We start from the raw sequence: 27,738 nt of genomic DNA, 5'->3' as shown, positions 1-27,738 counted from the left end.
ACTATTTTAAACACAAATGTAAGGAAGTTGGGACACTCGCCAAGTCCATTGTTTTCCTGCGGAATTGGGCTAAGGTACTTCTAAACTGTTGCCGCAGGCTGATTTTTCCCCCCCGTGGGTAAAAGGTTTTACAGTGCATAAATTATATAGGCTACACTGAAATTCTTGTATTAAAATATTTTATATTCTACCAATAAAACTGCTAGATGTTAGGTTTTGTGAAGTAGGGCCACTGGTAGAGAGACCTTAAGCTGTTTATTTTATTTAATTTGCTTAATGTCATTTTAATTAACATTGACTGTAAAATATATATTTTAGGGATGGGAATGGCATATTTAGATTTTTGATATTTGTGGTCATTGGGCTAGTTTTGTAATGCAGAACAACCCTGGGGACACTGTATGCGTGCTATTCCTAAAGAGAAGATGTAGCGTAGCCTACAGAAGCTCTCAATACAAACACTAAAATGGTGTTTGCAAACATGTGGAGCGGAGAATAATAGGACACTCCTCCGCGCATGCGCAGTGAGACGCTATAAAATCCCCAGTGCTTTAAGCAGTCGTGCGTTTGTTGTGTCTGCTGGGTAAGTAGGTCATTCTTTATTATCATTATAATATGTTGCGTTAAATATTAGGTTACAGCACAAACGATCGGTTTGATGTATAGTAATTGTTTGACGTGTGTAATATTTGCACTGGGCGTCATTTATTTCAGATTTTTCAAATATGTTCTATATTTCCGCCTACTGGTCAAGCTGGGCTCTAAACATGTATAATAAAGTGCATTCAATAATTGTATGGGGAAGGTCGCGTGTAAACCCGTTGTTGCTTGACCAGTCTGTCGTCCTTCTGCAGTCACGCGCTGTTGCACATCAGTCTCATTTATTCGCTAATCCTTTCACATTATTTATGTTTAACTTATATGAAGAAAATACAATGAAACGTTAGCACCGCCGTTTGTCCCGATGGCTTTGTGCATTAATGTGAAAAATCTGAATCATATCAGGAAGCTTTCGAGGAGCCTTGCTGTCGATTTCGTATTTATGCTTTCTGATTGTCAATCGTTTAAACTTTGAGATTGCTAATGTTTTTATTAAAACATGCTATGCTAATGCACCAATACACCAGTGTGGGTTCAGTGAAATATATTTCTGATCCTTAGAGAGCAGAACAAGCACACTGAATGCATATTATTGGGTCAAAACAATAGGAACCTAGTTGGCGCTTCCTTAAAGTGCTATCACTGATCATTAATATGCTTCATGCCAACAGTATGGAAATGCTTTTTAGATGATAAAAAGTCCACAAGACAATAACTTTCTATTGTTATATAAAGTATTATTTAAATTTTCTATGTCTATGCAGATGTTGTTGTAAGTTGATTTTAGTAGACACATTTTCATGGATATTTGCATTTTTGTTATATCGTTAGTTTAAAGTTTCCCATTGAAGCTTGTTTCCACCACGAAATTAAAAAGGCAATTGCAACTTATTTCTCACAATTCTGAGTTTATAACTCGCAATTTTGAGTTAACATCTCAGACTTTTTTTTTCCTGAGATATGTGAGATTTTAAAAAGCTAAAAGTAGGCTGTAAACCAGGGGCGTTTCCTCCGAGGAGGCAAAGGAGGCAGTGCCTCCTCAAAAAAAAATTAATGAGAAAATAATCGATATTACAAAAATAAAACAACATGTTACAAATGTTACAAAATTTGACATTTAAAAAGTGTGAAAGTCACTTGTTTTTCTAAAGAAACACTGTTAAACAGCGACACCTGCAGGTGAAGTTACAGCGGGGAGCCGTGCCTCCCTTCAGCTCATAGAAACAAAGCAGAGCCCCCAAAGCGTGCGGTGGGTTTAGTGGGGGCAAATAATATACACCGACAAGAAGCGAAACTCAATAGAACGTTCCATTGCAACACCAGCGCCCAGCAGCAGCCCTGCGTTTCCGCCATTTTGGGTGAAAGCGACTTGCAGTCCACTAGTTTCTATGGCAATATCAGCTGCTTTGTTATAAAAAAAACGTACATTAAAGCTAAAATCCAACCTGAACGATGACAACACAGAATAAAATACTATCACTAGTGATCATCAAATCCTTTTAACAGTTTATTTTACAGACTTTGTGTTTAAGTCTTCCACTTTTTTCACAAAACCTTTGCTCTCTAGAAACCCAGTCAGTTTGGGTTAAAATTCTTTGAAGTTCAAGTATTAGCATTATAAACACTGAATTAATATTAACATATGAAATTGAATTAAGGACATGCATCAGAAAAATTGGTAATGTAGGACAATAAATATATAACAGAATATAACAGCTTGACAGAAACTGTTTTTGCAGTGTTGTCTTATATTAAAAGAGATATAAGTTCAGAATTCAGAAAGAAAAAAGGCAGCACTGGGGGATATAAACTCGCAATTCTAAGAAAAAAAAAAAGTTCATCCACTCGTCTGCTTTCACAGTGTTATAGAACTGCACGCTTGAACTATTCTAACTCAAACTTCAATGTTTTTTTTTTTTTTTTTTTTTTTTTAAAGACTGAAAGAGTTGTCAGAAGCTTAAAGGTAGGGTAGGCAATTTCAGAGTGGCTAGCAATAGCAAGCAAGCTTTGAAAGCATGAGATCCCACTCTCCCTTAAGAGCGCTCTACAAAGCCACGCCTCCTTCAGAAGACATGTACACAGCAGATTCTGCAAAGCATCACAAGATGAAATACGGCATTAAATTACCTCATGTCTCAAAGCACATAACGTTACAATAATAATGAATGTAAACAACTTACAGAGCTCAGACTTCTACCACCTGACTGCTGCAGATTCATTTCGGCATTAATAATGTTGACATAGAAACGCATTAGGGCTGCAACAACTATTCGATAAAATCGATAATGAAAATCATCGACAACGATTCTCATTATCGATTAGTTGGGTCTTCCCATCGTGCACGGAAGACCCAAAAACATTTATCTTGCCTGTTGGTTAACACGGAGTGTGTTTTTCTTTATTATCTTTATTACCATCTTCATTTTTAATGTAGAGTAGAGATTTAAAATATATTCACATATACAGTGCTTAAAGTTATTAGACATCTGATACCCAATGTATGGTTTGTGCCACAGGTCAGGGCAGCCTAAACTATCAGTATTGGTGCTTACTAAAATCATTTTTCATGTTTCTGTAATGGTTAATCTACCAGTATGTGTAAGCTCTTTAGTTACAGCAGTATTTCTAAAGCTAGAAATATAATTATTGTTATCCATGAATTTTTGATTTTACTGTTTTAAAAGAAAGGCAGAAAAAAGTAAAACACTTTATAGTTGTTGTTTTTTTCAGATGCCCAATTAGTCAATAAGAACAGAGACTGTTAAGTTTTTTTTTTTTTTTTTTTTTTTAATCTAGAAACTATTTAGTTGTTTCGGTTTGTTATTTTCCTAATAAATGGTAGTACCGTGTTTTTGATAGATTCCTAAAATGTCTTTGTTCTCTGTTTATTATGACAGGTAGTCTAATAAACTAAGCACTGTATGTTTTCATAGCATTCAATTGGCACATTTGTTTGAAGTATGTTGGGCAGGATGTGCAATAGTGTGTTTTTTGTCAATAAAATAAAAATAAATAAAATTAGGATTTTTATCCGATTAATCGAAAAAATAATCGAAAGTCACGGGTTGCCATCTCATAATTCCGGTTACGACATGGTGTGAACGCAGAATAAACTTGTTGTTTTGATTCAGGAGGAACTGTAAAATGCGGCTGCTGTTTGTTTACAATGCCCGGTGACTGCCTGTGTACAACTCTGCATAGCCTTACGGAATTCGCTGATGACGTGAGATATCTGTCAGAGTTATGGAAATACATATGTTGACAGGTAGTTGCATTCGCACCAAATGCAATGATTGGATAAACATTTTTTTTGGTCCTGAGACTTCCACAGAAGATATACAATATGTACATGTTTTAATGTTTACACCACTTCTATTATTGTTTGCTATCAGGATGTGAAGAAAGTTTCAACCTGTACAGCAAAAAGTAATTATAAAACAAATTGCCCACCCTACCTTTAATAGTGGTTACATTGAAGAATAATAACTAAAGGCAGCAACAATTTAAACAATATATATTATTTATAAACTATTATTCAGCTTTTCTTTTTAATAGTCAATTTATTTTCAGCAGTCATCAAGCTTGTACACACTGTTCACTCACTCACAGACACAAAGATGTACCTTTAATTTCACCACGCTGATTGCTCACTAAAAACCCCCGCAGTCATCATGTTTTCAGGCCAATTCGAGTTTGATTTTGACATGAAATAAAGCGGTGATATCTAAGTGACAGTTGTTTACTTACTTTTTAATTAGTCTTCCCATTAACGCCATCACTGTCTTCATTCAGGCTGATTCGACGAGAATGCACACGAAAACAAGATGCAGGATTTATCGCACGAACCAATCATGTCCAATCGTAAACGATCATAGCGCAATGGAGGCATTGCCTCCTCTCACGTGACTTTCCCCCATTCATTCTCAATTACCCCCCACCAAAGAGCATATAACCCAAGAGGCGAAACTCTGATGCTTTTTGAGTAACAGCCACTAGGTGGCGCTTCAGCCATTTTGGGGTGAAAATGCCAACTGGACAATAGAATCTATCACATCTTACGCACGTTGTATTGTCTTAGCCTATATATGTTTTATATTATCAGTTGTATAATCCAACCATTACACATCTGAAGTTAACGTAGTTAGCCTACTTTATTGAGTATTTCCATTTTATGCAACTTTACATATTTACTATTAATAGTAAATTAATAATTAATAAAGTTATAGCGTGATCCAGGGGATTAAAGTGGAGTAAATTACTCCAATAAGTCTGAAATATATACGTTTTAATCCCCTGGATCACGCTACAAACATGATCTTATAGAACATGATGCATTGCTGTGTCTGTTATCCCATAATTGCCACTTTTGGACACAGTGGCTGTTTTTTTTTTTGTTTACATAGTCTTGCTTTAAAGGACATTAAGGGATGCATAATTTCGTGGATGGAAAGATCTGTGTGTATCACCACATGCATTTGTTCAAGAACTGTTTTTGTACATTGCATTTTTGCTGAGCGTCCTACATCCAGGCCAAGTCACCAGGCCTGGATTGGGCACCAAGAACCAGTCAAGACTGGCAGATTGATGATTTAATATTGAAAACCGCTACATACGCTTTATATGAGAGAATTTGTTAGTGTAAAGTACTAAACTGTTGTTCATTTAAATAATTGACTGTTAATTGAGTGTTTGTTTTCTGGCTTAAGAGCTTCCTGATTCACCTCCTGATTCGCAGTCACTCACTGTGCCACTTTGGGCAATGGCTCTGATCTCTATTGAGGATCTTGACGGACTGGATGATGAGCAGTTGGATGATGACATCACAGACAGCTCTGAACCAATGGATGATGAGGAGCAGGACAGAATGTACGCCCATTGGCAGGCCGTAGGAAGGACACATCATGTTTCTGTTCCAAGAGGTACAACACACTGTCGACAGCCCACAAGACATTTCCATGGAAACTGAGTAGGGGAAGAAACGATCTGAGACCAGTTTTCTTTTGTGAAATCATAAGAGAATCTAATATAGTTCACTTTGGGTTTTGTATAGAGATGAGAGGACCCATTGAGGAGATGACGAGGAGGAACCAGACCTCAGAACGAGAGCAAGTGCCTTTTGTCACCATCTCCAGACATGAGAAGGTAAATCCAGCCATTTTCTGTTCGCAGTCAGGTTAGTTTGTACATCACTGGTTCTTGAAGCATGGGCCAAAATATGTCCTACAATTGTAGGTTAGGAAAATAGCAACATTTCCACTTTGAAATGAATTAGAGATGATCACTAAAATGTTTCAACATAATTGTACAATTTTCATTTTATTTTTTCTGTATTTTATTAGAATTATGACATTAAAGGTCCGTTTACACCAAGGATGATAACTATAATGATAAATGTATAGTTCTAAAAATCATTCTAAATGTAAAAGAATAGCAGAGTTCACACCACCACTATAACCATAACGACACAGAGGAACAATATCATTGGAATCACTTACAGAATGATTTTTTTTTTTCCAGCTGATAAACGGTAAAAACACTGACAGCCAATCAGAATCCATCCTGCTTTAAAGAGCTCGAGCATTTAAAGCGGCAGACAGCAAAACTGCAGTGCATGTGTAGAATAAACAGAACAATATCATTTGCTAATATAGTTATCTTTATAGTTATCTTTACAGTTATCGCTCTTAGTGTGAATGGGCCTTAACACTCACTACCTGTAAAACCAATACTCAATAAAAATAAATAAATAAATAAAAAAACAGAAATCATTAAAAGAAACAATAATACTTTGTTCTGACAGAAAGAAGAGGTTATTTTAATAAATACATGTGTGATATGCAAAATATATTTTTAACACAATCAGCTGTCAACAGCTGAAATCAATTGTCAGCCATCTTGGATTCTAAAATAATTCTTGTTCAAAGTGAATTATGGATTTATCAATATTTATAATCCGTATTTGACATGACGGTGCACTTAGTTTTACTATCTGAAAATGCCGATATATTGACCCACAAAAACAAAAACAATTAAAGCTGCAAGCAGTAATGAAAGGGCCCTCGCACCCGGGCTTACCGCCACCCGTTGGCCGAAGGAAAACAGTGAACAGTGGGCGTAGTTAATAAATACATAATACATAGTAAATAAATAAATAATACATAAATAAAGGAGAATTATGGCAAAGTCATTTCAAAGTGCCCCACTTCCTGCTGCCAACAGGTGGCGCTTTGTCTGTAACTGAATACTGCCATGTAGATGTCTTCAGGCCAGGACGATTATCAAACATGTGATGTTTGGAGCAGATCGGACATTGTATGTCTGAGTTACAACAACTTCCTGTTTCGTGGCATTATTCGCATACATTAGCACTTAGCCAAGTGTTGCATGATTTAACATGTTTCTAGTATGTTTGGTACTTTGTTGCATATGAAAATGTTTCTGGGAGTGAATTACAGTGTAAAGCATGCCATTTCCTGTTGCCAGCAGGCGGCGCTATGACTAACTGAATATTGGCATATAGATGTCTTTAGACCAGGACTCTTATCACACATGTGAAGTTTGGGGCAGATCGGACATTGTATGCCTGAGTTACAACAGCTTCCTCTTTCATGGCGAAACATCAGACTTTGTCAGGCCGCCACGGACACGCCCTCCAATGAAAACTCAAGATCTTCGCAATTTAACATTACTACGGCCTTAAGATTAGACTGACCATGTAGTTTTGGTTAAATCACTATGAGGAGTTAATCACAGTGTAAAACATGTAATTTCCTGTTGCCCGCAGGTGGCGCTATGACTGTAACTGAATATTGCCATGTAGATGTGTTCAGGCCAGGACTCTAATAAAACATGTGAAGTTTGGGGCCGATCTGACATTGTATGCCCTAGTTACAACAACTTCCTGTTTCATGGCAAAACATCAAACTTTGTCAGACCGCCACGGACACGCCCTTTAGCGAAAACTCAAGATCTTCGCAATTTAACGTCACAAAGGCCTTTAGATTAGACTGACCAAATATGATGTTGATCTGATTAAAGCTCTAGGAGGAGTTCGTTAAAGTACAACGTCTGGGTTTACACATTTTGCACCTCGGGGCTTTTTTGTAGGTATTGGGCTGTTACACGTGTCTACCGAATTTCATACCTGTACGTGAAACGTAGCGCGAAGGGCGCTTAATTGAAATTTTGTAGGTGGTGCTATCGAGCCATTTTGGCCCACCTAATTCTGAAACTCATATCAGACGTAAATTTTCACCACTTCTGACGCGTGTGCAAAGTTTCATGAGTTTTCAAGCATGTTTAGGCCCTCAAAAACGTGATTCATTTCGGAGAAGAAGAATAATTGACTGAGCAATTACAATAGGGTCCTCACACCATTGGTGCTCGGGCCCTAAAAAAACCCAAACAAGCAGTAGGTTGCACTAAAATGTAAATAAATATGTTTAACAGATTAATACAAAATTATTACTTGATACATAGACTACCATTCAAAAGTCTGGGGTCAGTATGATTGATTTATTTATTTATTTATTTATTTATTTATTTATTTATTTTGTAACACTTTACAGTGTTTCATTTGTTAACATTAGTTAATATGAACTAACAATGAAAAATAGTTCTAAAGCATTTATTAATCTGTTATTGTTAATTCAACATTTACAAATACATTATTAAAATCAAAAATTGTACCTGTTAATATTATTTAATATTTTTTAATAAAATGAACTATCAATGATCAGTTGTATTTTTATTAACTAACGCTAGCCGAGATTAATACATACTGTAACAAATATATTGCTCATTGTTTGTCAATGCATTGACTTATGTTAATTAATGTGACCTTATTGTAAAGTTACATGTTTTTTAAAGGAAATTAATAGCTTTATTTAGCAAGGATGCATTAAATTGATTAAAAAGTGACAAAGACACTTAAAATGTTACAAAGATTTATTTCAAATGCTGTTCTTGTGAACTTTCTATTCATCAAAGCATCCTGGAAAAAAAATGTATTTCGTTTTCCACAAAAATATAAAGCGGCACATTTGGTTTTTAACATTGATAATAATCAGAAATGTTTCTTGAGCAGCAAATCATCATATTAGAATGACTTCACAAGGATCATGTGACACTGAAGACTGAAGTAATGATGCTGAAAATTCAGCTTTGATCACAGGAATAAATTAAAATATTACATAAATGTATTTTAAAATAGCTTTTTTGAATATTACATTTTAAAAAAATTCAAATGGTAAGCACTACTTTTAATTGTAATACTATTTCACAGTATGACTGTTTTTACTGTACTTTGATCAAATAGTGAGTCTGTGGTGAGTCTTTCAATTTAAAAAAAAAAATATATATATATATATATATATATTATATATAATATCCCGACCTCAAGCTTTTGAAGGGTAGTGTAGGCTCAGAAGTGCAAAAATATAAGCTTGCTTTTCCTAGTACTCAAGAATCATTTACATGTTTGTTTGTCATTTAATAATTTCTACATAAAAAGATGTAAGTGAAATTGTGTTGATGAACTTCAATGTGTTGCAGCTTGGCGAGGTGTTGTACGAGGAGAGAGTGTATCCTCCAGGAAAATGGGCATGTGTCAGAAAAGCAGACATGTTGTATGAGCAAAGCATCTCCAATGCATTTATGAAGCTCATGCGCTTCATCTGCAAGGAGAATTCAACAGGTGAACACACACATACACACCAACATCTCCAGCTCAGTTTTTCTGAAGGATATAGCCAGAAAGTGCAGAAAATCAAAATAAATAAAGTTTTAACACTTGAGGGGCCGCATGAAACTATTCTGGGTTGGTAGTTTTAGTCACGGTAGTAATTAGTCACGGGTGTGGTTAATACATGTGTTTGGCTTAAGAAGAGAAACTAGTCACATTAAAGCCCAAAGTATACTTCACTTTTTACATATACACTAGGATCCGTGTATTTTGTGTGTAGCTTGAGGGTGAAAGATGATCCATACGCAGATTTTGCAACAGACAGAAAGCTCGGTGAAACCAAAAAGTGACTTTTTAAAACCAAAAAGTGACTTCTGTTTGAGTTTCACCGACTTTTTTTGCCCTCACATTTTCGCTGAAATTATGCAAATATGACTGCACCTTTAGGCTGTATAATTGACTCAATCAAAATCACTAAAGTGGATCAAAAACAGATTTGAGTCTAGATTCAGTGTGAATGTAAAGTTTTTTTTTTTTGTTTTTTGTTTTTTTTTTCCCCTCAGTTCACTGTTGTCTCAGCTGAAAGAGGTCCGAGTTTGGTTCTAATGTGACCACTCCTATAGAATGCGAAGATGCAGTTGCAATTTTTGTTAAAACAATCGCAATATGATTGCTTTGTACAAAACATGCAGTCCTACGTTGTTTAGCCCAATTTGCTCAGTTTAGGCTCCTTGTCTCCAGGACGGTACCTTGGCATGTCGGTGCCTGTTGTGAATGAGATCACGATGGCAGATGATGGCACTAACTTCATGAAGGATGTGTTGACGGCATATTATCTGCCTGCTGAGTTCCAGGCCAGACCGCCCGAACCAACCGATCCTGATATCAGCATTGTTGACCGGGACACGATCCGAGTCATAACCAGGTACTCGACCAACCTCCCAAACAAGACCCTCTTTTTCATTAGCAGGTCTTTAGACCTGTATGCACATACTAGAATGATTATAGTTCAAAGTTTCTTTCGTTCTAGGGTGTTTTACGGGACCACAACAGAGGAGACCATCTCTCGTCAGATCAGCATGCTTTGGGAGCTTTTGGGCAACTCAGGGGATGTTCTCCGGGACCGCTACATGGTAGCCGTTTACGAGAATCCTGGCGTGCCCCAACGTAGGAATGAGATCTGGTTCATTCGCCGTGGTCCGTGAACATTTCAGAGCACATTTAAGCCAGTAGAGATGTTTTGAGTTGCTGAATGTCTCATAATGAAGGTGTGGAGCTAGTCACAATCAAAAAAAACCTTTTATCCTTTTGTATTGTTGTGAGTGTGATGCAGAAAACATTTGTTTTTAATCATCGAGTAAAGAAACTGCAGTTTATTACACAATAGATATAACAAATATAGATTATACACATACATTATCACTGTATATAGCCTGCTGTTGATTTCAGGATCAACACATGGAATTGCTAAGAGATATCAGTGGGTGAAACTTCACCCTGGCATTATTTTTAACTTGAATAATACAAAGAAACATTTGTAATAATGGGTTGAAGACGATTCATTACGCTTCTGCTGTTTTCTGCTTGATTTAAATGTTTTACAGTACTTGAATTTACTTTCATTTTCAGTTTCTGTTTATTTTATCCCAGAAAATAGCATTTCTAAGTTTTAAATAGTGAACTAAATTGGCGTTGTCTGCAGTGACTCGAATACCATACCATGCACAACTAAACTGTGAACCGTAAATCCCTCAATAATGGCTTTTGTAACTTCTTGTTTGCAATATATATTGCTCAGTTTCAAAAGTATGTATTTGCAGCTGGGTATTGAGTTTCAATACTTATCATATAGTTTGAATTATTGTAATTTTAAGTAGTCATTTAAATTTAAATTGTGTTGGAAGACTATTGTAAAATACCTTTTTTTTTTTTTTTTTTTTTTTTTTTTTTTTTTTTTGTACTTTGTGTAACAGACCCTCAAACCATTTACCAGACAATCATCGGTCGGAGCACTAAAACGCAATCTTCTACATTTTTATTTTATGGGCCAATCAAATTGTTGCTTTCTTTGATATTAGTAGTGTATTGCAGTTAAAATCAGTCATTTGCTACAAGATGGATAATAGTATGGCATTGTGTTTTTTACGGGTATGCTTGTTAATCTCTTTTCTTAAGGTCTACAAGTGTAATATATCTAAACACCACTTTTTCTTCATCAAATAAATGGAACCACATGATTAGATCTAAGGTGACATGCGTGGGTTGGCTACACCTTGGTTTTGCAAAATATGTCCCTTTGCAGCAGTATTGTATCCGATTACTATTTGGTCTCAAAGATGTAACTGCATTCACTTATAAATGTATTTCGTTGTTGTGTTTTATGTTATGTTGTACAAACGTATGTGAAACATGTATGTGCAACGTGTTTATTATCTTTTTAACTCTTTAAAGCACTGTTTTGACATTCTTTAACATGATTCCTTGCTTTTGTAACATTAATGGCTTAGGTGGTACTATTATGGATTTTGCCTTGTCAAAGTATTTTAAAACTTGCACTCTCCCATCTCAAGTCAGTTATAATACTAATAAATTTTATTTATAGAGAGCACTGGGCATATTAACAATAGCTTGCTTTTGAAAAGTTGAATAAATGTATTCAAATAAAAAACAATAAATGGTGTGTTTAATTGTTGTTGTGGAGGTGTTGCACTAAAAGGCCAAATGTGTGATAAGCATGTTTAAACTAAGTTATTTATACTTCAACTTGGTACGCTACTCCACTCGGCTCTCAATATGGCACACTGCATTTCCATTTTTCACCACAGATTTACACTTGGGAAAATGTGGGGCGCTGTTGAGCTCGAGAGGGCAACGGCACCCTCTGCTCCGTACTATCTTTACATTTCCACATATTACCTGACGAAGACATATGCTTAAAGGATTAGTTCACTTCAGAATTAAAATTTCCTGATAATTTCCATGTCATCCAAGATGTTTATGTCTTTCTTCAGTCAAAAAGAAATTAAGGTTTTTGAGGACAACATTCCAAGATTTTTTCTCCATATAGAGGACTTCACTGGGGTACAACGGGTTGAACGTCCAAATTGCAGTTTCAATCCAGCTTCAAAGGGCTCTACATGATCCCAACTGAGGAATAACATTATTATCTAGCGAAACGATTGGTCATTTTCTAAAGAAAAAATTATATATTTTTTAACCACAAATGCTCATCTTGCACTAGCTCTGCAATGTGGCGCACATTATGTAACCACGTTGGAAAGGTCACACGTGATGTAGGCAAAAGTACCAAGCAAGTGTTTACAAAGCAGATGTGCAAAGACTAAGTCAAATGCCCTTTACAAAAAAAGGTAAAACAACAATGTCAGATGATTTTGAAGCTGAAAGAGAAAATGAGATGGAGTATTTCACCGCAGTACTTCCGCCTATGCCACGTGTGACCTTTCCAATGTGATTACGTAATATGTGGTGCATACACATGCTGCATTCACAACATGTCATAATTACCATAAATTAGAGATGAAAACACGTGATGTTCTACTCTGAGCTGTTCGGCTGTTCACGCCGTTGGACTCGGAATTGGAATTATGTGTTTTTCTATGGCAACACTATCAATGCCCAAATGAATCTGCAGCAGTCAGGTGGTACAGTGGTCATGTGGTACAAGTAGGAAATCTCAGAAAATTCCCCAGCTTACAAGTTGTAATTACGAGCTTTACGAGGACAGGGACACTTTTTACAAGTTGAAATCTAATAATTACCAGTAATTACGCTATGGCATGAACGCACCTACAAACCTTGTGTATCATGCAAAAATGTTTGTGTTTCTCTAATCAGTTATTGTTAAAATCATTTTAATTATTATTATTATTTATTTATCAAACTATGAATTAGTCTGTTTGTGTATTGTTTGAGTATATTTAATTGCAGGGCCTAAAATTAACACTCGCCAAGCGCCAAATGTGAGTAAAATTGGCGTTGGCGAGTATATGAAACGGCGTCTATCGCCAGTTGGCTGGTAACATTTTTATGAATTCTAACAATGCAATGCTGTGAGAACTTGAACGTGAACAAACTTGAACGACACACGGGACAGTTGATGGGCCAGCGCTGCATCATCACGAAAGTTTAAGCCTTGCCAATTTAAATATTCAAGCTCAACATGAAAGGGAACTCAATTTGCTACTCACCTCAAACAGCGTGCAAATACTGAATTGAGCTCTCTTTCACGTCTTCTTGCACTTTAACGGACAAATTCACACTAATGTTATGTTAACAAAATCCTGTCTCTGCGAGTATCCTAATACATAGTCACATTGTAGCATAGTCGGTTATGGCTTAAATGAACGTAAACATTAAAGAAGGACAATGTATCTGTATATTAGATCCGTGTATTAGGTCTTAAAGTGGCAGCAGCTTAATAGCCTATTTCTGCTGCAGAAAATCACTCATAGCTCTTGACTGAATAACTTTTGTAACTTTAATAAAGATTATGCTATTTTATACAGTGAAGGCTATGCAGTGTTATTTTACATTTGATTACTTTATTTTGTGTCTCTGAAAACTACTGTTACTTGTCTTTAATAATGTTTTAAATTTATATTAGTTAGGTTAGTTTTGCTGTGGTATCAAAATTTGAATGGAGAATTGTGAATTTTTACTGGTATCTAAAATTTTGGTTTCATGGCCGGTAAAATTTCTTATGTCACTGGCCATTGACAGGTGTATCAAAAAAAATTTTTTTTGGTCAATTTTTTACCCATAAACAAAAGTTTTCAGGCTCACATCCTACTCTCCCACATTTTTTTATTGACATAGACTCACTTCTCAAATCTTTTTGTTTAACTAGTAATAAAAAATGTGACAGATTCTTGAAACAATATGAGAATTTTTGTAATGATTCTATTGATAAGGTTTAGTTTGCTTTCCTCTGCTTATTGTTTTTTATTACTGTTTTTAAATTATATATAATTTAATTAATTTTCATTTATTTTATTAAATTATTTGTTTGTTTCGCTTGTTTAACCTTTCTGTGTATGTTTTTTCCTCTTGTTTGTTGCATGTGAACATTTCTGTTTCTGATGATGCTCTTTAATGTTCTCCTGAAGGTGTTTGTACATTATCATTTCTGTTTCTTTGATTAATACAATAATAAATAAGTTGCATTATTCTTCTTGTAAAAGAAGCGATTTTAGTTTTACCACACAGCTATCAAAAGTAGGCCTATGTAATCAACAAAAGAAGCACAGTTACATATTTAGATACTGTCAAATTTACAGGGCATATTTTGTGCAAGATTGGACTTCCTTGGTCTTGTTGGGAATAAAATATTTATGGGGCAAAATCACGCTTTCCTCTAATCTGTCAATATAGGCTGCCCAATGGGATCTGAATGCAACTTATTTTCAGTTCAATTAGAGAGTGCACATGACGTCACCGAGAGCTGCGTGTGCATGTGAGGCTGAGAGTGCACGTCTGCTGCTGCCAGTGGAAACCAATGCATTTGCCAATAGAGGGCAGTCATGGTGAAGAACAAATGTTATTCCAGACCAGTTGCAATCCTTTTAAACAACTGTGTTACTTATGCAGCTATTTTAAGTAATGTTGAATATAAGACATTATAAAAGATATCTTTTGAACCGAGTGAAACTAACTTAAAACCACTGGTGTTACTGGTCTCCACTTACCTTCCTCCAGCCCGGTAAAGCCCACCCACCCATCCACGCCCACTGGAGAGAGAAACACGACTCCTGCTCTCATACAAACCCCCAGCACTGGCTCAAACACACGGTTAGAGGGGCTCTTTGTCTCCATTTCGAGGAGATTTTTGGTGAATTCAGCATGGAGCGCTTGACACGTCTAGCCAAACCCACAGCTCCAAACTAAAGAGTTCCTAAAGAGCTCCTGAAAGACTCGCTTTAAGGAAGAACAAGAAACTGGATTTTAGCGTTTATACAACAACCCACAATCGCAGAATTTCAATATACATACACTTTTGAGCCTTTAATTTATACCCGTCGGGTTTATCGACTTCAACCATGGGTTTATGGACGAGAAGACGCGAATGCAAACTTACAAACACCGAGGCTGTTTTCCTAGCGTTTGCTCTGATCAGTGAAGGTAAGAAAGCATCAATCCCTCCATGAGCGTTTCCTTGCGTGCGTTTTTGTTACACAGTAACGTTACATGTTGTAGTTTTGTATGGTTCAGAACTTCACTTCTTTTCCGAATGTCTTAATAGTTTTTAGACGTAGATGTGCATTAAGTTTAGTTCCGTTGAGACTTGGATCTGGATTTAATCTGGATTTATTGTAGTTTGACGTGAGTTTTACACATACTTTCCAGTTGCTAATGCAAATATTTCAAAGCTTAGAAAAACGTTCCAATATGTTATCCACTGAACTAAATAACGCTCGTGCTTGTAGATGAATGAATCAATCCACCCCCCTTTTCCAGAAACTCGAGTACAGTAAGGGCTCAAGAGGCCTGTAAAATAACATTTGCATAATAGTCTGTAAAAGGAGACCAAGGAAGGAGAAATTGGTCTTGTCTTATTATTTGTACTAGATATGATGCATGCTGTGCGTACTTGTAGGCGGCTAAGTGAACTTCATGAAGCACCTCTATATCATTTAGGTACAACATGAGCTGAATATCAATTGCATCAACTTAGACTTCTTGAATTTTAATTAGACTTTGCTTCAGTTAAGTCAAGTAAAAGTTTAGTTCCAAAATGCTCAGCAATACATCATGTAGAAGTAAATGACATTCCAGAGACAGAAAAAAGAAAGAGGTAAATGAGAAAAAAAAAAAAGATATACATAAATGAGTTGAAGTACAATGTCTATAAAAAAGGCTGATGTGTGAGATGTTAACTTTTACTTTACTTAGCAATAGCATACGTTCCTCTGCAACCTCGTCCAGGAGTGAACAATCACATCTGTGTGGCCTGTAATGAAATATGCATGGCTGGAGCGTGTAGTTTATCTTGAGGGAGTTTTGGGGAGGTGTAAGATGTTAGACCTGAAGCCTCACTTCTGGGGACCATAAAAAGTGGTACATGATGTTCTGTGGAGTGACCCATAGCTGAAAGAGTTTTCTGTTTGTAACTCTTGATTAATTGAACCCATGGGATGTGGCCACAGGAGTTTTCATGTCTTTCATGAAAAAACAAGAGGAAATGCTTGATTGTTCAAAGGATTTCTTCTGGAGCTTCTATCATAATCAAGTTCCTACTGGATAAACTGAAAGTTCTATTTGTTGCTCTTTTTTGATTGCATATGGAATAATGTTGTGCTGCTGGACAGAACTAGAGTTTGAAAATCCTAAAGGATTTTTCAAAAGTCCTTTTGGTGTCTTACAGGGACATTTGTCTTATTGGGAATTGCCTTTCTAAAAGGTCCACTTTGTAATATGCTATGTTAGACTTAGACATTTTCTAAAATGGGGAATTTCCTGTAGAAATTCCCATTAGGATTCTTTAATTATAACCGAAATTCTGATAGGAATCTATAGTATTTTTAAGACTGTGATAGAGATGGCTCTGGTCATTGTTGGAGCGAGGAACTGCCTCGGGGCCCATTGAAGCATTTGCATGAAGACTTGAAAGATAAAAGGGTGGAGGGTAGAAACATTTCACAGGTACTTGAGGGCTCTGCTTGATCTTGGGGACGAAGGGGGTCCATCTCCTGTCTTTCTTATGCTAATCACAGACAGTCTGGGAAAGAAATATCCCCCACTATGCAGCATAAAGGTGTGATTCTGTGGTCATCATGGCTATTTGTATATTCGATTATGTTGTAGGTCTGTCTCAGTTGTTGTGTTTCGCTGAAATCTATTTGATTAGTTGTTTTTCCATAAAATATTCAAAATTCTCGTTTGTTTTGTAGTCTTGATCATATTATCATAATCATTTACTTCATGGTCTTTTTAAACGTCACTCCAACAGGAGAAAAAGGAAAACAATGTCTCATAAATTATGAATGAGAGGACTTGAGTCCTTAAAACTGTTTTGAAATTTTGTCGGAGTAGTCCAGTAGTTTATATAAAAATTGTACCTTTTGTCAGAATCATCTTGAAGAAGGATTTAACCAAACTCAGATCTTTATGCAAAGAGATATTTATTCCAAAATATTTGTAAGACTCTTGTTGTTGTGTAAAATATGTAGTTCACAGTAGTTCGGTAGACCTTTCGCCATACTTGCATTTATATTTAAGGCATTTCCGAGTTGCTCATATGTACAGAAGTACTTTGTTTCCATTTGCTGTAAACTTCTAAAAGCAAACTACTTATAAAGTACTAAAATAATCCAAGGAGCTAATAATGACCATGTCCTAGTCATATTTCAATCCAAAATCAAAAGAAAAAAGTATAAAATTACATTTTTCATTTAAATTAAGACAGTTAAGTTTTTCATGACAAGGTTCCCTTACATTCTCATTACCGTAATGCAAAAAAATACTGTAATTACAGTGATGTACACAATATTTATCAGCATAAATTAGCCTTAATACAGTACTACTAATATTAAACAAATTCTACCATTATGTATACATGCTTAACAAATGTACTTTACAATTTAAATAGTATTTTTTTTTTTTTACCAGTACAGTAATGAAAATAATTAGATGTTTTTGCATTAAGGAGAATAAGGGGGAAATATAGGTATTGTCATGCATAAGGACTTAAAATCCTTTTTTTGGTTGGAGGTGAAATATAATATGGACATTGTTTTCATGGGACCCAACCATGTTTTTTCCCCCCCAACTAATGATTCTTGTTAAAGCTTGACATCTGCATACTTCAAGTACACGTCAGGACAAGATGAATCCCCTTTTTTTTTTTTTTAAGAACTATTTTGTTTGATGAAGTAAAAGAGAAGAGCTCAACTCCACAGGAGACGCGTTAATGGACACAACAGCTGCTTTACTCCTTCATACATTCAGCCACTGAGACACAGTATAGTGTCTCAAGGCATGTTTTGAATTTTAAATACCACTATTGTTGAGATCACACACGTTTTCCAGGAAGTTCACACTCATTTAGGAGTTGAAGCCTTTTGTGATGTCACTCATTGTCTTTTGTTTGCAAGTTACTGTGAGAGGGTAAATTAAAAGAGTTATATTTTGCACAAAGAAAATTAAGTCTTGGACCATTAAGATTTTACCAGTTGTACTCATTCTTTATTATTACTATTTTCTACATTTTTAGAATAATAGTAAAACCATCAACACTATGAAATAACTCCATTTTTGGCTAGAAGTGCTACCTCCATCACCTTGGATAAACTCAGCAGAGGGCGGCCATGTCAAAGCATGTCTGAACTGGCTTTGAGTCTGATTAAACTTCTCAATATTTGCCGTGTTTGGCGTCCGGCCACATGGAATCAGAGGGGGGCAGCTGACAGCGTGCCTGTTTGATCTCTTTCTTAATTAACTTCTGTAACGACAGCCTCTAAGATGCCTTAAAGTCACTCTCTCTGCCGCCTCCTGCCACTCTGAATGGCAGTGATGAAATGCAGAGGTCTTGGCGTAAAAAGTGGAGACACGTTTATCTTGGAGCCGGTTTCAGAAATGTGAGCCCGGCTGGCTTTTATGATAATGTTGTGCTCATATATCCATGGGATTAGTTGGCTCATTTTTAAAGTGCAGACTGCATCTAGTGCTAAATATCAAGTTTAGAGTTTGTAAATGCAAATAAAAATCGTGAGTACAGTAGTGCACTTACAAAGGAAGTCTATGGGGCAAAGGTTTAAAATAACAAAAGTAAAGTTCGCAATCTTATACAGAATTGTGTATTGTCACCCAAAAATCAAAATTCTGTAATCTTTTACTCACCCTCATGTCGTTCCAAACCAAACCCGTAAGACTTTCGTTCATATTCGGAACATAAATGAAGATATTTTTGATGAAATCAAACCAGAATGTTAATATGAACTTTGATCTCAAAAAATGTATTACTAAACATTGAGATTAACATTAACTAAGATTAATAAATGCTGTAGAAGTACTGTTCATTGGTAGTTCATGTTAACTAATGTAATGTTAACAAATAAACCTTATTATAAAGATTTTACTGAAATTTGTAACAGTCAACCCTGAATCCATTTTAGAGTTTTTATCCAAAGCAAACAAAACTTACATAGGTTTTTAAATTGCACTTTTATGTTTGAACTTGTTTCTCACCATGAAAATATCCAAGGAAGCTGGAATGGCGTTAAAACATCAACCAACCGATCGACCAATCAACATGTAATCAGGTTATAATTGTAAATATCAATGTTTTGCAACATAGACATCCATTGTAAGTGTGTTGACTGCATAATATTCTGTTTAAAAGTATTAAAGAGATAGTTCAAGCAAGAATTAAAACTTATTAACTCACTCATGTTGTTTCAAGCCATTTGCATTTATTTATTCTGTGGTACATGAGAGCATAGACATGTTTAAAATGTGAATAAATCTATCTGAAATGGTGCAAACGAAAATGAATTGACTGTTTACCCGCTGTCTTAATGTAGTTTCCACCCAACCACCCCAAACCCAATCAAGCAGCAGAAACAGCTGTCTCCTCTACTGTAAACCATTCAGGTCATGGGTTTTGCCAAGGCTTACTCAGGATTCTCCAATGCCCTGCTAAAGATTTTCACAAGCTGTTTTTCAAAACCATAAATCCATCATCAGAGAAATTTGTTTGACCAAATGCAATTATCTGCTCGTGATGCATACGGCATATGCGAAAGTTTCCGTAAACTATACGTAATCCCTCAAAGTAATACAAATAAAGCTTTTTTCCTGATCCACATGCTAGCGTTCCATGAGTTTGGGTTGTTTTTTGGGTGAAAACAGTCATATTTCATCCCAAAATCGAAAGATAGAACACAGTTATATTTTGCATAAATAAATTTCTGCTTGAGTTTGCAGCCATTATGTTTTTTTGCATAAAGACATCATTTTCATGACAATTAAGTTTTAATTTGTTTTCATTACAGTAATGCAAAACATTTTATTGTCAGTATTATACCACAGTTTCTACATGACAAGCCACGTTGGAAGGGCATTTCTTCATGAAACTAGATTGTAATTGTGCAATGTTTTCTGATAAAGTGGGTTATTTTTTTGTAGTTTTTTAGGGTAGAAGATAAACGGAGGGGTTTTGAGGCCTGTGAGAAGTTGAGTGGTAAATTCTGGCCTGCTCTTCAGAGAGCGAGTGGTTCTTGTTAGTTTTGATAGGAGAATGAGAGTGATTACAAGAAGTGCATGTGCTTTACGTTACATTCGCTGGCCCTTCCCCCCATTCCGTATTCAGCATTCTCCTCCTCCACCACAATGCCGCCCAGATGATATTTAATGAAAAAAACGTGTGCGTATTTCTCAGATGGTACTGTGTACTGGTTTCTACCCTCTGATACACAAGAGTAAATCTTTGAATCCTTAATAAATGGGACTTCAGCCTCATTTAGTTCATGTTTAATCCAAAAGTTCGACATTCCGAAAGGAAAAAGTTTTGCTTAATCCAAACAATAGCTCTGGATTTTTGGTTTATTTCATTGTTTGCACATACGTTGTTTATTGTGCTTCTTGTGTTAAACAAGATTTGTTTGTATTAGGGCTCCACGGTGTCTCCTGAAACACTCATCAGATGCTCCTGATGTTTAAATTTCCAGAGCAACACTGCAAGTGTGTGCAGCTCTCGATATATTCCACAAATGCTCCTTTAATGTCGGTGAATGGCTAATTGCATCACATTCCACGTCTCATACTGTAAACATGTGGAGGGTTACAGGAGGCTGTTGGACTTTTTTGTAGAGTCAGCAGTGCGCCACGACCCCCAGGACTGGACCACATTCCCAGAACCAGTTCTTAGTCATGAGCTTGAACTGAAATTAAACGGCTGTTTCCCATATGTTCTTCATTCTCATCTTTGTGCATCAATTTATTGGCGAGGACAAGCAAAAAATTGTCCCTGATGTCCATGTATAATGTGCAACAAAAATAGACGTGTTTTAATTTATCATTTTTCAGTCTTTCTAACACTAAGTTTGTGCGTCCACCAAAGCGTTTTTAGCCAGCTGAAAACGGCAGTTACAAAAACGTGCTTCAGCAGCCCGGCTTTTTTTTTTTTTCTGTGATATGGAAAATATGCGGAAGTGTTACTAGTATCTGATTGTGCAGATAGCTTGCTTCTGAATATAAAAATGTCAACAGCTATGTTTCTGCCTGCCTATTTTCATGCGCATTTTGGGATATTGCGTAAAAACTGCTGGATGGAAATGCCAAGATGCGCATACATTCTAAAAAATTTTGTTCAGGCATTTCAGATGCTGTAAAAAAAAAAAAAAAAAAAAAATTGGTCTGCTTGTTAGTCCACTTATGCCATCCCATCGTGCAAAGTCACATGATTTGTTTAATGTGCATTGAGGAATTTATTCGGTGAATGTGTTTCCATCATAGTTTATGCGCATGGTTTCTTATCGAATAAAAAAGTTTTTTTTTGTGTGTGCATTTTTAGAATGTATGCATAACAATTTGATGATATTGGCTAACCTCTTCACTGACAGGTTTGCTGTTGGTCCAATAGCCTGTGCTATTGTTTTGTCTATCTATTAATTCATACAAAAATACATTATAATGATTTTAATACACCTCTTCTATGGTGACTTTTTTGAATAATTCATTTTGATATTTGTTTTGGTGGGCATATAGTCAAAAATGTAGAGGGTGATATAACTGTCCTGATATCATTATGAAGAAAAAAAAAACTCATTAAAAATTTAAAGTAGTTTGGAGTAATCTACTAACGAACATAACTGATTCACTGCTTATTAAAGGAATAGTTCACCCAAAATGAAAATTGTCATCACTTACTCACCCTCAAGTTATTCCAAACCTGTGAATTTCTTTCTTCTGCTGAACACAAAAGATGATATTTTGAAGAATGTTGGTAATCAAAAAGTTGACAGTTGAGTAAATGATGACAATTTTCATTTTTGAGTGAACTAACCTTTTAATATTTGAAAGACGAAACAAGAACAATAACAAAAAAAGGTCACATACAGGTTTAAAAAAAAAAATACAAAACTTGAAATATCATATCCTGCGGACATTATGACTATGTGCCAAGGTCAATAAGTCGTGATTTTTTTTGCGATGCTATTTTCTATTGAGAGGTAAAATCGATCCCTCAGACTCAGTCAGAATATGAGCTGCCCTATATTGTCTACATCATGCCTGTAAACTTGCCGTTCGTCCCCAGCAATACCCCCTCTACCCCACCACCCATCATTCATTGCTCATATAAACACAGAGAAGCCCGTGCTTTTCTTCTGCATGCAAAGCCATTCGCCCTGCTAATGATGTAAGGTGTTGGGTTTCCACAAGTGTGGAGGCTCCGTTTGACCTTTCAGACCTCCTCATGAATAGCAGTGAACAGTGAATGAAGCACAATGCAAACTGTGTCACGGGTGTTGCCCTCAAAACGCTCTCACTGTCCTGATATTGTAAGGAAAAAAGCCTCATTAAAGGAATTACATTCTTGAAAATTCTTGACCTTGGTAAATAGTTTGTCTGTTACTTATTTCTTAAAGAATTTTAACAAAATTCTTTCACTGCTTTCAATTTCAGTCATTAGTTACTCACCCTCATGTCGTTCTACACCCATCAGACCTTCGTTCATCTTCGGAACACACATTAAGACATTTTTGATGAAATCCAAGGTTTTTTTTATTTTTTTTATCCCCCATAGAAAAACAAAATAATTACAGTCATTCAAGGTCCAGAAAAGTAGTGAAGACATCGCTAAAATAGTCAACATGACTACAGTGGTTCAAACTTAATATTATGAAGTGACGAGAATACTTTTTGTGCGCAAAAAAAACAAAACAAAAATAACGACTTTATTCAACAATTTCTTCTTCTACCCTGTCAGTCTCGTCGGCAGTGAAAGCAGTTCCGTGTTTACGTCCGAACGCCGGCTCAGTATTGGACGACGCTGTTCACGTGAGCACTACGACGCATGCGTGTGATGCTGACGCAGGAGCCGGTCAATACTGAGCCAGCATTCAGACATAAACACGGAAGCGCTTCACTGCGTTCACTGCGTCTGCTGCGTACGAGACTGACAGTGTAGAGAAGAAATTGTTTAATAAAGTCGTTATTTTTGTTTTGTTTTTGTGCACTTAAAGTATTCTCATCGCTTCATAACATTAAGGTTGAACCACTGTAGTCAGTTTGACTATTTTAACGATGTCTTTAATACCTTTCTGGACCTTGAATGACTGTAATTGCGTTGCAAGAGTGAGTACTTAAAGGGATAGTTCACCCAAAAATGAAAATTCTGTGATTTACTCACCTAAACATAATTTACTCAATGAAACAGATCTCGCCCTCCCATTGACTACCATAGTATTTATTTTTCCTACTATAGTAGTAAATAGGGGGCGAGATCTGTTTGGTTACTGACATTCCTCCAAATATCTTCCTTTGTGTTCGGCAGAACAAAGAAATTCATACAGGTTTGGAACTACTTGAGGGTGAGTAAATGATGACATAATTTTCATTTTTGGGTGAACTAACCCTTTAAGTTATCAAAAAAAATATTTGACAAGGCAAGATTGCTTCAATTTTTCAAAATGTCATCTGGTGCAACTTGCCAAAATCCTTAATGTTCAATGTTTAAGATGTTAACTTGCATGTATTCAGGATATAAGGAAAATAAATTCTGACCAATAAGAGGGCAGCTTTACTCTCGTGTGACTTGCATAAACACATTTTGGTACGCTTTAAAATGTTGTCTTGTGAAAGCGAATGGAACCAAGAAGAAAATGCAACATTGTAACAAATGAAGGTCCCTGTTTTAGAACAAAGCAAATGATCTATAGGTCTGAAAACTCCCTTAAACTAGATTTGTAAAATTTGGTTTATTTTGGAAACTCATTTTTGCCATTGACCAATTAACAAAAATGTTGCCTCACTGTAACTATTTTTAAAATTATTTTGTAAATGCATTTGTATTTGTACTTGAAATCCAGTTTAAAACCCATGTCTCTTAATATAGTATGTCTAGCAATTATTGTAAATAATTGTATATAAACAGATTCCTGTTGTGACACTCCTCGAGTACCAAATCAGCATGATGGGAATGTTCTGTAATATAATTCCTCTTTGGCGCCTGGCACCTCCACCAGCCAACCGGCTCTAATCAGACTGGATTTGCAGTGGTCCCTTCTTGCAGTTTCATTAACCCCACCCAATCCTTCAGCCACCTTTGCTCCTGCGTGCATGTGCAGCCGCCTCCATTTTGTTTCACGTTATGATCCAAGAAGTGGCACCTGTTCAGCCATGTCCGAGCACAATATGACGGAGAACAGCTGCGAAAACAACTTCCTTCCTGCGTGAAATTAGTCTCCCACCTATTCAATAGATGATGGAGCACCTTGCAAATCTCCTTGTTTTGGGGTCAAAGGCCTGGAGCGGGCAGAAAGGACATTTTAGGGCTAACAGGCTTTAATAACTAGTTTCCCTCAGGGAGAGGAACAGCTAAACGACAAATACCAATCATGTCTGAAGCTAGATCTTGTTTTGATTTTTTTTGATGACTAAAACATTCCTTTTCTCCAAGTAGAAATTGTAGAAACTCCTGTTCTGTGACTGCTGATTGTGAAATATGTAATGAATGTAAAATTAATTTTTTTTGATTTATTGGCTGGTATTTGAGCTATAGCTATCAGCCAATAACTGTTTAACGATGACCATGGTTAAACCAGATAGACATTTTAACCATGCCGATTAACAGAAGTGGTAATTCCCCCTTGCAGTTTCAAAATCTTCTGACCATTTAAATGGATAGTTACGAATTGCCATGAGAGCGTGTTGATACTATTTTACACTTTTGTGCAAATTGGTTGCGAATTGGTAAAATTGGTACTTTTTTGTGTTATCTGCTTACGGCCAACCGAGGGTTAAGTTTAAGGGTGGACCTTCATTATTCATAGTTTTCCCCCCTAAAAATCATAGGATTTCCTATGAATCAATACAAAATCACCAACTCCTAAAATGGCTGTCGGCCATCTTGATTCCTTTTGGCATCAGCCATTGACAGACTTACTGTCAACTGGATTGAATTGTTTCATTTTGTTGAATTTTCATGGGTGAAATCATTTCAATCGAGAGTTTCGCAAAGGGTGAAATATTTCCTTTACGCAGTTTTCGCAACTGGTTCAAGTTGGTCACATGGATTCACTGCATTGTTTTCTATTGATGTTGCTTTGTGCTCTCCATCTTTGCCTACAAAGAAATCTCAATGGTCCAGAATCTATACTCCACATAACTGCATATAAAATGTAAAATGTTTTGATTGACTGTCTTGGATCACGCAACATATTTGCTATAGTGTCAGGAAAAAAAAAAGTTGTTGGAAAATCGTCTAGTGTCAAATAATAAAATATGATCTCATAAAGTTTAGGTATCCAATTCTTACCCCTGCCATTTTCTGTGGGCCGACCCTCAGCGGTCACATTTCCAAGTGTGCCGTTCTCATGGTTTCAGATCAGATTAACAACCCAATTAAAAGGCTTGTGTTTTAAGAGGACAGGTGGAGTTCATCAGCACCAGTTGTGTGGGTACTTTACTGTCTCAACATCTGTGGGTGGCACAGTGTGTGGGGTGGGTCTAAAATTACAGTACAGTCTGAGTCCACCACCCCAAAGGTCTTTGTTTCACATGCCAAATAAATCACTTGGACTTATAAATCAACGGCTCTTTCTAACTCATCCCCCCTAGCATACAGACTGTGCTTATTGTTGCGCCTGTCTGTACAAGTACGTTTAAAACACAGAATTGGTGTCTAAAACTCCTTCGGCTCTCTCAATTGTGAATGGCGGCATTCTGCTGCTAAACTGTGTAATAATTGACAGGTTTATTTTGTGTTAATGACTGACTGAATGTGCATCATCCCTTACTTGTTTAATGGAAATTCAGTCATGACTCTTATACAGGCTGATTAGTGGTTCCCAGATTTTCCAGAGGCGGATTGAGTTCAACCACAGATGCGCCTTATAAAGTTTTGCTCAGCGTTGACCGCCTGGCATCAAAGGCCCATTGTGAAGGTGGTTAGCTTGGTGCTTGCAAGGAAGACTTGTAAAAATAACTTGAACCTCTCTTTGTTAAAATTTTGGTCCTTAACTGCAGAACAGTTTCAGAAACCGTCGTTCGGACAGTTGCTTCCAAATGTTTTGGTCTCTCCAAGGTTTGGGTGTTGAAAGAGGCCGGTTTGAACACAGTTTGATAGTGTTAGAGCACAACCCATGCTCTTTGGAGAGGTTTTGTGAGCAAGCCTAATATGTGCATAAAGTTTATATGTTCTTCAGCCAATCAGGTTCCTTTCCTGGTTCTCTCCTGGCTTGTTAGTTGTAGAGAGGGCATGAATGGCATCTTTGTCCCAAAAATTTCAAATTCCTCCACAGGAATCCAGGAAGTGGAGAGCAACTTCAGCCAGGTTAGTGCCCTAAATCATCCTGTTCTCATCAGGGCCAATGAAAGTCGTATGGATATTAGCTGCTTTTGAGAACTTGAATATTTGCCAGTGTATAAACACGACATGATTTCATTTAAAACATTGTGCAGTTGGTCTCATTTCAACATGTTAATGCCTTATACGAAGTTATTTTGATGTCAGTTCTCCTTCTGATATAATGTCTAAAACTCTTCAATCTCTCTTATCAAATAAGTGTAACAAACTGTTCATGTTCATTGGGGTTACCCATGATCCAGCCCACTTGGAATCTGCCACTGTAGAAGATTTCCACAGAATTGAAACATGAATTCTGAACACAGAATTCAAGTTCTGCTCATCCTCTGCCCCCTTTTTTTGTGGCCAATTTTATTAGTTAACAGAACAATGTAGTACTTTCAGTTCTATCTAACATCTTTTACCAGAAAATGCAAGAATTCTCCACAGACCCTGTATGAGATTAAATCTGTCAGAGATTGCAGAGACATTGTGCTTTTGGTTTTGTTTGGTGTTCCTACTCTGTGACAATATACAGCTGTATTTGGGGGCGGATCAATGTCTGAACTCTCATTGGTGGTTGACACATCATGTCACTGCTCATTTGCATAAAGAGTTTGAGCTTAGTAAAATGACGATAAAGTTAAAATAATACATTAAACAAAGTGTTGTAATAAGTTAATTTTAAGGCGACAATTTAGGTAAGAATGATTTTACGAGTCATTTACATTAGGGCTGCATGTTTTGGCCAAAAAATTATATTGTATTTGTTGTCATATTATGATTTTTATTTCAGTTTTAGTTTAATTATTTCCAGTTAATTTAGTGATTTAACTTATTTCAATTAAAAAGGAAACATTTCTAATTTTTTCATCTAATATTTATATTTTATTTTACTTCAGCTTTACTTTATTATCACAAATGTTTTTAA

The 27,738-nt window shown here is 36.2% G+C and overlaps 2 protein-coding genes across 4 annotated transcripts in view; both read left to right on the top strand.

Annotated features, from left to right (window-relative positions):
• Positions 1–449: 449 nt before the first annotated feature.
• soul4 (heme-binding protein soul4) lies at positions 450–11,525 on the top strand. 2 transcript variants are annotated; one of them, XM_051910675.1, is made up of 6 exons: positions 450–583; positions 5,307–5,519; positions 5,651–5,742; positions 9,154–9,295; positions 10,025–10,208; positions 10,314–11,525. In XM_051910675.1, the coding sequence occupies exons 2-6, from the start codon at positions 5,360–5,362 to the stop codon at positions 10,486–10,488; spliced, it is 753 nt and encodes a 250-aa protein (XP_051766635.1). In that variant the 5' UTR covers positions 450–583; positions 5,307–5,359; the 3' UTR covers positions 10,489–11,525. The 2 variants fall into 2 exon arrangements, with proteins under 2 accessions (XP_051766635.1, XP_051766634.1); XM_051910674.1 differs by lacking the exon at positions 450–583 and adding an exon at positions 3,723–3,865.
• A 3,491-nt stretch (positions 11,526–15,016) lies between these two features.
• Positions 15,017–27,738, top strand: part of ptk7a (protein tyrosine kinase 7a) — a 37,539-nt gene continuing 24,817 nt past the window's right edge. The window contains exon 1 of one of the 2 annotated variants that reach the window (XM_051910409.1): positions 15,017–15,421. In XM_051910409.1, the coding sequence (XP_051766369.1) occupies positions 15,340–15,421 (82 nt within the window). In that variant the 5' untranslated portion in view covers positions 15,017–15,339. The remainder of the gene's footprint in view (positions 15,422–27,738) is intronic. The other variant, XM_051910410.1, reaches the window with a different exon arrangement.

Source organism: Ctenopharyngodon idella, chromosome 10 (assembly GCF_019924925.1).
Source record: "Ctenopharyngodon idella isolate HZGC_01 chromosome 10, HZGC01, whole genome shotgun sequence".
In the NCBI taxonomy this organism is placed as follows: domain Eukaryota; kingdom Metazoa; phylum Chordata; class Actinopteri; order Cypriniformes; family Xenocyprididae; genus Ctenopharyngodon; species Ctenopharyngodon idella.
Note: the sequence above shows the minus strand (reverse complement) of the source record. Positions and strands in the feature narration are given on the sequence as shown.